General features: G+C 40.9%; 1 protein-coding gene across 2 annotated transcripts in view; it reads right to left on the bottom strand.

Moving 5' to 3' along the window:
- Positions 1-16,594, bottom strand: part of LOC129709409 (sarcoplasmic/endoplasmic reticulum calcium ATPase 2) — a 102,037-nt gene that overhangs the window by 43,375 nt on the left and 42,068 nt on the right. For both annotated transcript variants that reach the window (XR_008725506.1, XM_055655765.1), the window contains exons 6-7: positions 3,301-3,381; positions 1,240-1,325 (exon numbers count right to left, since the gene is read on the bottom strand). Coding sequence is in view for 1 of the 2 variants with exons in the window: in XM_055655765.1 (XP_055511740.1) it covers positions 1,240-1,325; positions 3,301-3,381 (167 nt within the window). In the remaining variant the exon portion in view is untranslated. The remainder of the gene's footprint in view (positions 1-1,239; positions 1,326-3,300; positions 3,382-16,594) is intronic.

Below are 16,594 nucleotides of genomic sequence, written 5' to 3'. Positions count from 1 at the left end.
TTGGGTTCACACTCATCTCTAGTCAACAGGCAGCCCATCATGGAACCTCCTTGCCCGAGATCATCTGTTTTTTTGCCAGCCCCAATTTGTCCTGTTTTTGTTTCACTTCCAGTTTTATTTCCCCCCCCCCCTCCAGTTCAATCAGTCTGAAGTAGGGTCGTGACCTGAAATGTCACCTATCCATTTTCCCCGGAGATGCTGCCTGACCTGCTGAGTTACTCTAGCATTTTGTGCCTATCTTTGGTGTCAAGCAGCTTCTGCGGTTCCTTTCTATCACTAAATATTTGTGTGTCAGATTAATTATGGGCGATGCAGCAGCTGGTAGAACTGCTGGCACACAGCCCCAGGGAGCTGAGTTCCACCTTGACCTTGGGGTACTGTCTACATGGAGTTTGTGACCGTGTGGGTATCCCACAGGTGCTCCGGTTTCCCCCCACACATCCTGATTGGGCTTGGAGGTTAATCGGCCTCTATAAACCGCCCAAAGTATGTTGGGAACGTTTGAGAAAGTGGAATAACATAGAAGACTTGCGATTGGAAAGATCTATGAAAAAGATTTCTATATTGCTGCTTGGCATTCTTGTTTAGGAGATGTCATGTTTTGATGAAGACCAGTGTGTCAGGAATTGGCAAACACCAGCATAACCCTGATGCGTAACTAGGAAGCAACTTTCAAGCTTCATTTGAAGCCAGAAATGTCCAAAAACAAAAGCCGCGTCATCATTTTCTCCCCCCTCCCTCGAATAAAATGCAGTGCCCAACATGTACATATTTTTTTTTTTTTAAATTAACAAGCATATTATTTTGAACGCTGCTCAAAGGATTACAGCATCAGGCCAAAGCTACAATAGTAAATCCGGAGCCAAACTAACCAGGGCTAATGCCAAGAAATGGAGAGCTACTATCCCCTCCACACGACAGTGCACATACACAGACGCCAATGGTAAGTGCAAGGACCAATATGTGCCATTAATTTCTGTCCACTATGTCAGGAAATTTTTAAGTCAGATTTCAATTCCACTTAAAAAGCTCCGATCGCTAAGGTGCAGTAGCTGTCTACAGGGACTTGTAATAATTGGATAATATTTCAAAACGATTTAAAAATAGACAATGTGCGTAAAAATACAATTTCATGGCAAAGAAGCATCTAATTGTACTGCTTCAGAGTGACTGTGCAGCCTCATAACCTCAGTTTCAACTCGTATTACAAAATAAAATTGAGACAGCAAACTTGCTTACTGAAAAGAGCATGTTCTTTTTATCCTGATTCACTGCACGAGGGTCAGGAACGGGGTCGGTGTGTTTGATGATCGACACAGATTCACCTAGGGATGAGAGCACACACAGAGCTGTGTTATTCACCGTCTCCTTGACGCAAGGTCTTTACAAGAGGCAATCTGCACTGAAACACAAAATCACTGCAGCCAGTTTAAGCAGGCTTCAGCAACACATCACATAACCACCGTTTGACCAAATCATATCCTGTTCACAGAGGATGTGAATCTTCTGTGATAAGTTGAAATAAGTATTGAATAATGCTAAATCCAGTCTAACCTTTTGTTATTTATCTCTCCAAAGAGTAAGAGATAAATAACAAAAGGTTATTTGAGGGGAAAACACAATTTTACTTGCTTTTTATTCACAATTTATTCTTGAAGTACTTTGCTTGAAATGCTAATTTTACAATATGAATGAAACAATGTGAATTACATGAAATTATGGTAAAATCATAAACTGAATTAGGATAACCCTTTAAGTTCCAACTCTTGTTAATTCATGCAAACCTGTTCTTTTAATTGTATTACTGCACCAGTGTGTTAATATGTCAACCAAGTAGTTTGTGGAAAAATGCCTTCAACTAGTACATTGTTTATCTTGGCTGTGCTGGGACTTGGAGAGGACTGTTTAAATTAACTATGGAAAAGTATCCTTGCTTCTAAACTTTAAATCCAAAATAGGGAAACTTATTTTGGGAATAGGGAAAATTTCCCTATTTATAATAGGGAAAATAGTGAAGTTCATTACTTTTATCCACAACATACTCTAGGGAGTCACCAATTAAGAAACATTAACACCAAAAAAATAAATAAATCAGTGATTGGAGTTTAGAGATACAGCATGGAAACAGGCCCTTCAGGCCACCGAGTCCATGCCGACTATCGATCACCCATTCACACTAGTTCTACGTAGCTCCAGGACAAGGGGTCACAGCTTAAGGATAAAGGGGAAATCCTTTTAAAACCGAGATGAGAAGAACTTTTTTCACACAGAGAGTGGTGAATCTCTGGAACTCTCTGCCACAGAGGGTAGTTGAGGCCAGTTCATTGGCTATATTTAAGAGGGAGTTAGATGTGGCCCTTGTGGCTAAGGGGATCAGGGGGGTATGGAGAGAAGGCAGGTACGGGATACTGAGTTGGATGATCAGCCATGATCATATTGAATGGCGGTGCAGGCTCGAAGGGCCGAATGGCCTACTCCTGCACCTAATTTCTATGTTTCTATGTTTCTATGTTCCCCCGCTTTCGCAGCCACTCCCTACACACTAGGGTATATTTACAGCGGCCAATTAACCTACAAGCTGCACGTCTTTGGGATGGGGGAGAAAACCGGAGGACACCCACACGGTCACTGGGAGTACGTACAAATTCCACACTGACAGCAGCCGAGGACAGGATCAAACCCAGGTCTCCGGTGCTGTAGCAGCTGTTCTATCAGCTGTGCCCACCATGTTACTCCTAAATCCAACACTGATATCATTCACTTTTTACAGTACAGCACAGGAACAGGCCATGCGGCCCACAATCTCTGTGCCGAATATGAAGCCTAATCTCTTGAGATTTTTATTGAACTGTATTCAAAAAAGGAATATCAGTGTACCTAGGTACATGAGACAATAAAACACAATTGAACTAATGAAAGATGTGAGATACTTTTCCATAGTTAATTTAAACAGTCTGGTGCACCCTAAATTTTTGAACATTTCTTTGAACTCTAAAACTGCTTAGTCATGACCAATTAATGTGAAATACGATCAGATGATGAAGAGTTTTGGCAGAATAAAAGTTACCAACACGACTGTTTGGCATGCAGATGCAATGTTTCATAAAGCATGAGCTACTTCAGAGGTATTATACTTGACCTTTATATGTACAATTCCAAAACACATTGAATGCTGCTCATCACATTTTAACTTTCAGATTTACAAGAACACAGTAGAAAACAAGTCATCGAATGAATGCAAAGTAATTGTAAAATGAAACTACTTAGAGCTGCAAAAGAAGCACGATTTCAACTCATTACCTGTTAGAATAGATTGATCTACTCTTAAGGTTGTTGACTTGATTGCAGTCAGTCTGATGTCAGCAGGGACCTTGTCGCCAACTGTGTAGAGAGAAAAAAAGACGATTAAATTTCAGAGACAAACACAAGGAACTGCAGATGCTGAAACCCAGAAGAAGGACCTGACCCAAAATCACGACAATCCATTCCTTCCGCAGATGCTACCCGACTTGCTGACTTACATCAACACTTTGTGTTCTGATTAAGTGTCAGAACAATGTCTGTGGTCTCATAGCTATAAGTAGCATGTGGTGAAGTAATCTGTACCTGACACCAGGATGCAGGCAGATAAACTCAGCTATTGCAGAGACCATGCTGCATTTATCAATCATCCATTTTTATTTTTCCAAGAAAAGATTTAGCATTAACTTTAGAGTTACTGTTGTCAGATGTCCCGTTTTGCATGTTATCCAATCAAATCAGATAATACTCTATATGAATACAATCAAACAAAAGTCAAGTACAAAAGGAAGGTAGAATGCAGAATATGGTTCTCAGCATTAAAACGCATCAGTTCCAGAGACAATGTTCAATGTCCACAGTGGGGTGGAGGTGATTCGAACAACACCCTAACCTCCAGAAGGACTGTTCAGAAGCCAGGAAGAGGAATGGGGCGGGGGGAGAATCACTGACTCTCAAATGCAGGAGGGTCCAGTACAAAACCTGATGATCTTCTACATGTACAGGATGGAACACACACCCATTTTCCAAAAGCCTGAAGAACAATGTAAACATTTTGTGCAATGCATTACATCTGATCTACAATCTGTTCACAAATATCCAGCTGAATTATTATCCTACATTAGTCCATGTTCCCACTGGACAATATAATTTAAAAGGGGGAAATCTAGAGAATTCAAACTAATACATGATTTGGGGTACAGTAATAACAGTTGTATTCGCATGCTAGAGGTAAATGTACTGTAGAATTACTAAATTATTAAATTGGAGAGGACTAATTTTGCTTGAAACCTTTTGAGAATGCTTGAAGCAACACAGAGCTCTAAAGAATGCGCTCAGAGAAGAGGGCCAATGTAAAAGATATTAACCCGCAATGTCAAAACAAAGGGAGTGGAGGAATGCACTAACGTTCGCAACCGAACAATCTGATAGAGAATAGAAAATATGGAAAGATGGGGAGAAAGTTGAGCAAAGGTGAGGACAAGTCACACAGGGATAGAAAAAAAGGACAATGATTTTAATGTTGGTGGCTCAGACAAGCAGCAATGATTAGCAGTTCACAAGGAGGTACATTGTGACCGAAACTGGGTAACATTGCATTTAAAACAAACACAGAAAACGCAGCAGGTCTGGATGCATCTGTGGAGAGAGAAAATCCAATGACAGAATTAAAAGGAGACTATAGCTTGTAAAGTTGCAGGGAGTGTGAGGTGACTGGGTGGAGAAATCTGAAAGTGTTAAATTACCATCAGTGAACAAGGTCACCTGGTCAATGTGTGAATAGGAGTTAGAGGAAGATATTACAAACAAGAGGACCTGGAGAAGAGAGCGCGCGCGCAAGTTACACATTTTACAAACTTTCCCCCTCTCGCCTTATAGCTGTGCCCAAAGATCCTATAGACCACTCCTTCTAAATGCAAGGGGATGACGTGTAGTACGCAACGGAGCGGAACGTGGGCCATTTTTTCATCCATTTCAGTAACCCGACCGACCCGACTCGCAGTGTAATCAACGTTGCGAGGAACAGTTTATGTTAATAAATTATAATTCTGGAAATGAGAAGATTTTTACCAAATAATTTTAATTTTTACGAGGATGTTTCCGTATCCGGCTACCGTCTCCGCACTAGTTATCTTTGCTCCGCTATGAGATCTTTGGTGCGGAGATGGAAGCCGATTACTGAAATGGGGCTGAAAATTAGCCATGAATCTGCCCATGATCGTACTACGTCTTTTTCGTCGAGTGATCTACCTTGCTCGCTATAGGATCTTTGGCTGTGCCGTCTAGTGTAGAGGTAGACAAATTCTTGATTAGAACGGGTGTCAAGGGTTATGGGGAGAAGGCAGGAAAATGGGATTAGGAGGCAGAGATCAGCCATGATTGAATGGCAGAGTAGACTAGATGGGCTGAATGGCCTAATTCTACTTCTATGACTTGTGAACTTGAGATGAGGAGGAATTTCTTTACCCAGTGGGTCATGAATCTGTGGAGTTTATTGCCACGGATAGCTGTGGAGGCCAAGTGATTGGGTATTTTTAAAACAGAGATCGCCAGGTTCTTGAGTAGCTAGGATGTCAAAGGTTACAGGAAGAAGGCAAGAGAATTAGATTGAGAGGGATAAATAGATCAGCTATGATTGAATGGCAGAATAGACCCGATAGGTCAAATGGCCTGATTTTGCTCCTGTGACTTATGAACTTACGAAGTCTATCCCAACCACTCCCTCTCACTGAAACCCTCCAATCCAGGCTAGCTTTCTGGTAAAGCATCTTCAGATTATTTTTTTTGTGATTGTTTTATCTGGGTAAAGTGCTATTATTATAAACCAACTACATTCCTTTCTGCTGAAAGAAATGACCAATAACTCAAGAAAAATGTGAAGCACATACTGTTTGAAAGAAATATTATGAAAACAAATCCTAAGAATCAAGTTGAATAAAGTACACAAAACCGAGTGTGGAAGATTGATGATAATATCCAACTGTAAGTGGATGGAGGTGCTAACAGAAAGCAAATTTGGTCAATTGGAATTCTTCCATCTAAAAATACACCACTTTCTGCAGCTGCCAGAATGAATCCAATAAAAAGCATGCTCCGCTTCCTCAAACATAAAATTCCATCGATGGTTCACATGCCCGTTCCCTCAAGGTCACACAAACAAGGATGAGACAATAGAGCTGCAAACAAAACAGAATAATAAATTCACCCTTTCCCCTTAATAATTTGAAGAATATTAAAGATAATATTGCCAGAGGCAAAGGCGGCTTTAATTACAAGTGTTTTTATTTTCACTTTGCACTAAGTTTCATCGAAGGGATGAGAACCTTGGGGCCCTGAGGGAATTGCCAGAGGGGTCAGACATGATTTCGGAAAACCTACACAGCCAAGGTTTCAAAACTGTCTCACAATGCAGACGCACTGGATTGTGTCAAAGATTTACCATGAATAACAAAGAGGTTTAAGAAACGCATCGGTGACGAATTACGTACAACTACACGGCAAGTGGTTTTACAGCTTAATAAGAATCTTGAGGTGATGCAGTCAAATGTATTTAATACAGTGCAAGCAGCAACAATGGTCTAGAAGGAAACAGATCCTCGCTATTACTGGTTACCAATAGACATGGAAGTGCACATACCTCTGTCACATCTTATATACAACAATAATTACATTCTCCAGCATTAGTAAATGGTACAGAAGCTTGAAAGCACGTAGCACCAGAAAGTGTGCACCGGCAGCAAACACAAGTCATGCTTCACCCCAGTCATTCCTTGCCCTACTCCCATCCAGCAGAAGGAACAGAAGGTTGAAAGCGTGGACTCAAGCATTACTCAAAAACAGCTTTGTCCCTTCTTATCAGGCTTCTGAACGCTCCTTCCACAAGCTAGGGTACTGTCACCTCTAACCCTTTTATGTACATTGGACTGTCTTTGGAACTGATGCGCCACAATGCTGAGAACTATATTCTGCATATGTGCTATGTTTGGATAGCATGCAAAAGAAAGCTTTTCACTGTACACATGACAATAATTAATGTAAACCTAAATCATATGCAGAGATCAAAACACTATATCGAACAAGATCTCAACTTAGAAACCTGCTTGTATCCAAAACACTTTGTACCCAATCAAAGTAGAACCACAGTATTATTCCTGTGGAGCTTAAAAGCTGCAAAAAACTAATGTCGGCATATTGCAAAAGGACAATCTGTTCTGCAGGCATTGGCATGAAAATGTAAAACGGTGCTTTTGGAAATCCGGTTTCCATCTCAGAGGTAAGTGGGCACTCTGCACGGCACTGCTGGATTAAGTACAGCACTAAAGCGGCTAAAACACCTTTCAACACTTTGCTGGTTTCACTCTACAATGACCCTCCAACTCCGGGCACTGAATAGAGAAACAATTGTGGATTCCTGCCCTGCGAAAATACTCCAAAAGATGAAAGTAAACTAGCCATGCAGTTTTTAAATGGGTATAAACAAATTAACGGATAATGGTAGGTTATTAAACTTTTAAACTGGGCGCAGAGTTCAGTGAATGTACTAATGTCACATTGGAAGATTAGCACCATCAGCTGTTCCAGCTACAACACAAAATGTCATTTACATTATGTCATAACCAATACAAAGCAAGCGTAAACCTCAAAACAACTTCATGACCCAGCTCCATTAAAATGCTGCAATCAATAGATCTTTCTAATAACTATATTTACAAACATCCCCTTTAAAAAAAACCCTCAAACAAAGCCACCACCAATCAGCTCCATACCCTGCAAGGCATTTTCCCCAATAAGGTCAAGTTGCTTATGAAGCTTCAGTAGCATTTTTCCAGAGTAATTTCTGGTCAACATTTTAACTATTTTGATTTCTGTGGAGATTATAACGAATTAAGGAACTGAGCAATATAAGTCTAACCATATATAGGAAATACGTCTTTGCATAAATTAGGTTTCGATCTTTGCTCTGTGATGAGAGTTAGTGGGTGAAAAGCTAAGCTAAGCTTCTGTGCCCTTGAAGAGAAAACAAATAGCAATAGACAATGAGCACAGCCAAAAATGGGAAAACTATTTGCATGTGCTCCCCTGGTGTCGCAAGGAGCTTTAAATGTGGACATCTGATAGCAGCTGGTTTCCAGCAATCTCAATTCTGCAGGAGGAACGGGATGATGCCCTGCTACATAGTTTTACAAGCTGTTGAGACAATTGCTCCAAATGCATTTTACAATTTACTATATTTTAAACGTTAAGATGTCTTCATCTCGCTGAGAATTAGACGTCCTGCTGCTCTGTAATTTTTATTTGCATTCCTGCTGGATACATAATCTCAAGATTGGACGTAACTATTCAGACAAGTTTGCAATAAAAGGGACAGGTGGTTGGATTGCTCATCTTAGGGGTGACTTGACAATACCCTCCTGCGGATAAAGTCATAACCTAAATCGGTTAAAAAGAGACAGAGAGAAAATCGAAAGCGTTCTGTGCTATGAACAAAATGTGCATTTGAATTCTGTTATAATATGCAGAAATAAATCAGACTATAACAGCTAGTGAAGTCAAATGTTATTATTACCCATTGAATTTACAAAGGAAGATAGAAAAAGATATACAAATGGATTGCAAAATGGACACTCCACTTGTTTAGGTGCAATAATATTTAACGTGAAAATTTTAATAAATAAACTCAAAGACACATGCCTGGATCAAGATAAAAAATCTAAATAATATTAGACCATGCTGTGGCCCATGCAAAAGATCATTCTGCACTGTGGTTAAAATGAATATATTTACAGCAATCTTTAAGCACAGACAAAAGTATTTTAAGTGACAAACAGATGACAGTCTGGACGTCCAAGAACTTTACTAATAGGACTGCATATGGAAAAAGCACCAACATATGCCCAACAGTTGAAACAGGGCTTGTTTGATGGGCGCAATTGCTTTTCATTAAAGGCAGCAATCCTGCTTGAAATAAGGCTTCCATAAGTGGAAATAGCAAACAAAATGAGAACAGCTGCCGGCTTCCTTTGGGCCTGACCAATATCACTCAATGTTCCTTCTCACCAGTTCTGCTGCTTTCTTATTTATATCTGACATTTCCATTTAAATGAAAATCATCATAACATCCCCTGTAAATACATTTGTGCAAGTTGTATTCTTACATTGCAAACCCTTTATTCAAAGTTGCTTTTCAAATTTAATGTACACTATGGTTTGATTATAATTATCTGTAGTCTTTCCGCTGACTGAATTGCATGCAACAAAAGCTTTTCATTGTACCTTTGGACACGTGACAATATACCAAACTAAAAGGATTTCTGCTAATGACCAAGTGAACTTCAGCAGTGTTGCAATTAAATCCAATATGTTAGAGGTCAATGTTGTCTAAAGAATCTGAATCAAAACGAGTTTGTCCATTTCTCTCCACAGATGCTGCCTGTGACAAACTGCATTCTGCCAGCAATGTGTTTTTTTTTTTGCTCAAGATTCTAGTGGCAGCAGTCTTTTAGAACTCTAATGTCAGAGGTACTACTGGACTTGGGCCTGAAGATTCCATGACACTATTCTAATAGTTAAATCTATGTTTCAACCGGAATCATTTGCTTATCCGGTGGCGGCGTGGGTCTGCAGTTTGTCTGTCTTTCTTCCTTCTTTGTCTTATCGTTAATGTCAGATGTATGTAATAGTCTATTTTTAGTTGTGTACTATGGGGGAGTGGGGGGGGAGGGGGAAACTTTTAAAATCTCTTTCTTCAACGGAGATGCGACTTTTTCCATCGTATCTCCGTTTGCGCTGCGGTCTAATATCGAGGAGCTGGGTGACCTCCAGCTGGGATCGACCTTGAGGGCTCTGGTCGCAGAGCTTGTAAGCGCGCGGAGCTGGGTGACTTTTGGAGGCTGTGGTGGCACGGCTCTACTTTCAGAGGCTGGAGGCTTCAGCCGCGGGCCCTGTGGTCTGTAACATCGGGAGCTCGCAGGTCCCTGGTTGGCCACCAACTTTCCGGCAGCTCCAGCCACAGCAGCTTCGTCCGCCCCGAATCGCGAGGCTTGAATCGGCCCTTTCGCAGGACCTTTTATCGCCCAGCGCGGCTCGGCCACGGGATCTGCCATCACCCGGCAGGGGCTTCAATATCGGGGGCCTCGATCACCTCAACACAACAGTTTGACTGCCTGACCGCGAGAGAAGCAGCAAGGAAGAGACAAGTGAGGAGGTGCCTGGAGGAGAGTCACTGTGATGGATGTTTATGTTAAATTTATGTAATTGTGTGTCTTGTTTGCTTTTTATTATTATGAGTATGACTGTATGGTAACAACATTTCAAACTTTTTCGAATGACAAATAAATTCAATTGAATTAAATCAATAGAGAAAGAAGCACCAGGGCTGAACGGTGGCTGGGTGAGCAGAGGGACGACAGCTCGACTGATCCGGGTCAAAGCAGCGGCTGGCGGCCCTGCAATGGCCTGGATCGGGTCCTGCTCTAGGACCTCATGCGGCACGGAGAGGACACCTATAGCCTTGCTTGGCCAGGCCGACCCTGCAACATCGCCAGGACAACGGGCCTTTATGGCCAGCTGCCCTTAAAGCAACCTTGGACTTTGAAAATGACACCAAAACCTGGCGACTCTTCTATATGGTCTCAGTGGACTATTTCTATAATCTTTGTACTTAATCTGGGATGGTTCTTACACATAGTGAACCGTATGCAAAAAAAGAATTTCCATTGTGCCTCGTTACATGTGATAAAGAATCATTGTTACTTTGTTACCTCCAGATTTAGGGACAATTTATTCCCAGCTGTTATCAGGCAACTGAACCATCCCATCACCAACTAGAGAGTGGTCCTGATCTACCAATTACCTTATTGGAGACCCTTAGACTATCTTTCGTCAGACTTTATCTTGCACTAAGGATTATTGCCTCATCATGTACCTGTAAACTGTGGTCGGCTTGATTGTAATCATGTATGGTTTTTTCGCTGACTGGAAATGCAAATGCAAATAAGAAAGCTTTTCACTGCACCTTGGTACACGTGGCATTAATAAACTAGACTATAAGTTAAAACATATTGAATATTTTGACATGATGGCTATTGCTTTACATAACGGATGCATGTTCACTACCAAATTCATAGTATGAAGTTTCAACAAAACGGCATGGTGGTGACCACCGACACAACAGCACAGCAAAAAGTGGCTTTCCATGCCGAGTGTCTGGTTTAATCCAGACTGGTGCAATGACCTCCCTCTCCATGGACGTTAAGCAGTCACGTGATACAACCGTACATAATCTTTTAATGGATGTAATCCTGCCGCATTAAGATTAATTAATTGGCACTCGTGTATTAAGGCTGGAGAATTAGAAACAAAGCTATTATTAATCACCAATTTCACAGATACAAACTAAAGACGTTGAATGCTTAATACCAATTAATAATTGAATAGTTGATTTTGCACCAAAGGATTTAATAAAAGTAATTTTTTTAAGAAGTTATATTTACATAGTGGTTTTCATAATCAGGAACTTCACAAGCAATTAATGTTAATGTCAACTAGCACATTGAAAAAACCTTCTTGCAGTAAATGTTGCACCTTCACTGATTATCTTGCACTGTGGACAGCTTGACTGTATTCATGTCTAGTCTGTGCTTTGACTGAATTGCACACAAAGGAAAGTATTTTCCACTGTACTTCGGTACATGCGACTAAAATAAACTAATACACTGCAGTTGCTGGTTTACAAACAAAAGACAAAGTGCTGGAGTAAGACAGCGGGTCAGGCAGTATCTATGGAGAACATAGAATAGGTAACGTTTGGGTTTGGGACCCTTCTTCAGACCTAAAACAATGATGTTGTTTGAGAAATGTAACATGGGTCAAGCAGCAGAGGCAATCTCCTGCTCTTTTACTATCTTTGTGGCAATTACTGCAGCCACCGGAGAAAAAAGGCCTCTATATAATGCCTCATTTAAACTGACTACTACAGCAGTGCACAATCCCCTTTAGTGTTGAAACATGCATCACCTCCCACAGTATTGATAGAAAGCCTAATTTATGCATTTAGATCCCTGGGAATGATTAGCAAGCATAATGTGACTCAAAAAATGCGACACCAAGCTTAGATTATTCCATTGAAGTGCACTGGACACATACAACAATGGCCCAGTCAAAAGAACCATGGATAATTTTGATGTTACTGGTAGAGTATACAAAACCTAAATACATAATTCATAATATTTAAACCAGCATCTGCAGTTCCTTGTGTCTCCTGTCAAATGTGCCGAATTTGGAATGTTCAGCTAATGTCAATATAAGCTGTTGCTTGAGACACATATCACTGAAAACAAGCCATCAACATTGATGGACTTCAATCTATTTTAGTTCACAGCTGAATTTGACACGTTGCATATACAGTGCCCTTCATAATGTTTGGGACAAAGACCCATCATTTATTTATTTGCCTGTGTACTCAACAATTTGCGATTTGTAATAGGAAAAGGAAAAAAAATAAAAATAAAAAAAATCGAATGTGGTTAAAGTGCACATTGTCAAATTTTAATAATGGCAATTTTTATACATTTTGATTTCATCGTGTAGCAGTGTTTTACCCCACACACACACATTTCAGGGCACCATAATGTTTGGGACACAGCAATGTCATGAAAATGAAAGTAGTCATGTTTAGTATTTTGTTGCATATCCTTTGCATTCAATGACTGCTTGAAGTCTGCGATTCGTGGATATCACCAGTTGCTGGGTGTCTTCTTTGGTGATGCTCTGCCCGGCCTGTATTGCAGCCATCGTTAGCTTATGCTTGTTTTGGGGGCTAGTCCCCTTCAGTTTTCTCTTCAACATATAAAAGGCATGCTCAATTGGGTTCAGATTGGGTGATTGACTTGGCCCTTCAAGAATTGACCATTTTTTAGTTTGAAAAACTCATTTGTTGTTTTAGCAGTATGTTTGGGATCATTGTCTTGCTGTAGAATGAACCGCCGGCCAATGAGTTTTGTGGCATTTGTTTGAACTTGAGCAGATAGGATGTGTCTATACACTTCAGAATTCATTATGCTACTGCCATCAGCAGTTGTATCATCAATGAAGATTAGTGAGCCAGTACCTTCAGCGGCCATACATGCCCAGGCCATAACACCCCCACCACCGTGTTTCACAGATGAGGTGGTATGCTTTGGCTCTTGGGCAATTCCTTCTCTCCTCCATACTTTGCTCTTGCCATCACTCTGATATCTTCAACTCATCTGTCCACAAGACCTTTTTCCAGAACTGTGGTTGTTCTTTTAAGTACTTATTGGCAAACTGTAACCCGGCCATCCTATTTTTGTGGCTAACCAGTGGTTTGCATCTTTCAGTGTATCCACTGTATTTCTGTTCATGAAGTCTTCTGCGGACAGTGGTCATTGACAAATCCACACCTGACTCTTGAAGAGTGTTTCTGATCTGTCGGACAATTGTTTGGGAATTTTTCTTGGGGACTTTCATTGGCTCAACTTTGGTCCTCATGTTGATAAACAGCAATAAAAGTTTCCAAAAGGTAATAGAAAGTCTGGGGGGGGGGGAAGACTAGGTGCTGAGTGGTCTCTTATACCTGCATTAAGGAGGCAATTAAACACACCTGAGCAATTACAAACACCTGTGAAGCCATGTGTCCCAAACATTATGGTGCCCTGGAATGGGGGGGGGGGCATGTATAAACACTGCTGCAATTTCTACATGGTGAAACGAAAATGTATAAAAATGGCCTTTAATAAAATCTGACAATGTGCACTTTAACCACATGTGATTTTTTTTTCTATTACAAATCTCAAATTGTGGAGTACAGAGGGAAATAAATAAATGATGGGTCTTTGTCCCAAACATTATGGAGGGCACTGTGCTTCAAACTTGACCTTATTCTGATCTTCTGGGCAGTTCACTCATTACAAACTACATTCTGCCTAATGTTAAGATTGAAGTGTGCTCCATTTGAAAAGTACAACTAACACAAGTTTCTTCGACGTTGTGTAGTTGAGAAGGAATGATACAAACTCCGTACAGACAGCACCCGTAGTCAGGATCACACCCGGGTCTCTGGCGCTGTGAGGCAGCAACTATACTGCTGTGTCACCCCAAATGTACACCAAGTACATTCTGCTTCTATTTCAGATTCACCGTCTTCTGCTTTTAGTCAATTTTTTTTTAATTTTATTTTTTTTAAATAGGTACAACAGGACAGACCTCAAATTCACAAAAATTGTAAAATTCAGATTTAAGCAAGTGACCGAAATACTAAAGACCAAATGTTGGAAGCAACACCTTCCCAAGCTCCTGTCAATCTCACTTTTGGCTCAGCTGCCAACTCAAGCTCTTCAGTTCCCAGTGACAAGCTGATGATTGTTGCCAGTTTAAAGAGTCACTGTGGAGGAGCAGATAATTTGGCAGAGAGAAAATGGTGAAAGAAAAAAAGCTGCAAATAGCCAGAGGGAGAAGCTGAGGAGACGACATTGAGACAGTGCATCCATTGTTGAGCAAAAAAACATTGAGCAGGAAAAGAAAACACACAAGATGAAAATGTTTGCATACATACGTTTGCCTTGCTTAAGGTTATATCATAACAGTGACGTACCTGAATTTTATAAAATAATGGCTGCCATTTTATCAAACCGGACGATACAAGGAACTGCATGCGCTAGTTTACAAAAAAAACTGCAGACGGTACTTTACAAAAAATAGACAAAGTGGTGAAGTAACTCAGCGGGTCAGGCAGCATCTCCAGGGAACACGGATAGGGGACGTTTTGGGTACGGACCCCTCTTCAGACTGAAGGTCATGACTTGAAACTTCATTTGTTCATGCCCTCCAGATATGCTGCCAGACCCACTGAATTACTTGAGAAGTTAAAAATAAAACATATTAAACATTCTGGTCCCAGGAAGTCACGTTGCAGCTTTATTGTCCCCCCCCCCCCCCCCAAAAAAACACCAGTCACATCTGTGGAGTCATTTAAGTTCCTTGGAACCATCATTTCCAGGGATCTTAAATGGGAGGCAACCATCGACTCCGAAGTCAAAAAGGCCCAACGGAGGAGGTACTTCCTACGGCAGCTGAGAAAACACAATCTGCCATAGGCAATGATGGCCCAGTTTTACACTGCCATAGTCTGTCCTCATCTTCTCCAACATGGTCTGGTTTGGCTCAGCCACCAAGCATGTCATCCGTAGGCTGCAGCGTATCATTCGATCAGCCGAGAAAGTTGTAGGTTGCAACCTTCCCCCCCATTGATGAACTTTGCATTGCAAGGGCCAGGAAGCGAGTGGGTAAGATCATCTCTGACCCCTCTCACCCTGGCCACAAACTCTTTGAAGCACTTCCCTCTGGAAGGCGACACCGGACTGTTAAAGCCACCACAGCCAGACATAAAAACAGCTTTTTCCCCCATGAGCAGTGGCACTACTCAACAACCAAAAGTCTGTAGCCTCCTTTTCCTCTGGTATTTTATTTCATTCGTCACATTTAAATTATAATGTTTTACTTTGAATTGTCATGTTGTTACTTGCGAGCAAAGCACCAAGGCAAATTCCTTGTATGTATACATATTTGGCTAATAAAATCTATTCAATTCAATTATTGAACTTCATTTAGGCCGCATTTGGCGTATTGCGTGCAAGGCAAGGCAAGTTTATTTGTATAGCACCTCTCAACAACAAGGTAATACAAAGAGGTTCTGGCCACCCTATTACAGGAAGGATGTGGAGGCTTTGGAGAGGATACACAAGAGGTTTGCCAGTATGTTGCCTGGATTAAAGGGTATTCGCTACAAAGAAAGATTGGACAAACTTGGATTGTATTCTGTAGAATGATGGATGTCGAGGAGAGACTCGAGAAGTATATAAAATAGAAGGAATATCTTGAACGTGGGAGGGGCAAGGTTTACAGGAGGTATGCAGGGGATTTTGCTTTTACACTGAAACTGGTGGGTACCCAGAATGCAGTCTAGGGATGACCGTGGAGGCAGATATGATAGCAACATTTAGGAGGATTTAAAATAGATGCACAGATATGTAGGGAATGGAAAGATGTACAGTGCCCTCCATAAAGTTTGGGACAAAGATCCACCATTTATTTATTTGCCTCTGTACTCCACAATTTGAGATCTGTAATTGAAAAAAAAACACATGTGGTTAAAGTGCACCGTGTCAGATTTTAATAAAGGCCATTTTTATTCATTTTGGTTTCACCATGTAGAAATTACAGCAGTGTTTATACATAGTCCCCCCCATTTCAGGGCACCATAATGTTTGGGACACAGCAATGTCATGTAAATGAAAGTAGTCATGTTTGGTATTTTGTTGCATATCCTTTGCATGCAATGACTGCTTGAAGTCTGCGATTCATGGACATCACCAGTTGCTGGGTGTCTTCTCTGGTGATGCTCTGCCAAGCCTGTATTGCAGCCATCTTTTGCATATGCTTGTTTTGGGGGCTAGTCCCCTTCAGTTACCTCTTCAGCATTTAAAAAGCATGCTCAATTGGGATCAGATCGGGTGATTGACTTGCCCACTTAAGAAATTATAATTTTTTGCTTTGA

This window comes from Leucoraja erinacea, chromosome 25 (assembly GCF_028641065.1).
Source record: "Leucoraja erinacea ecotype New England chromosome 25, Leri_hhj_1, whole genome shotgun sequence".
Classification (NCBI taxonomy): Eukaryota; Metazoa; Chordata; class Chondrichthyes; order Rajiformes; family Rajidae; genus Leucoraja; species Leucoraja erinaceus.
Note: the sequence above shows the minus strand (reverse complement) of the source record. Positions and strands in the feature narration are given on the sequence as shown.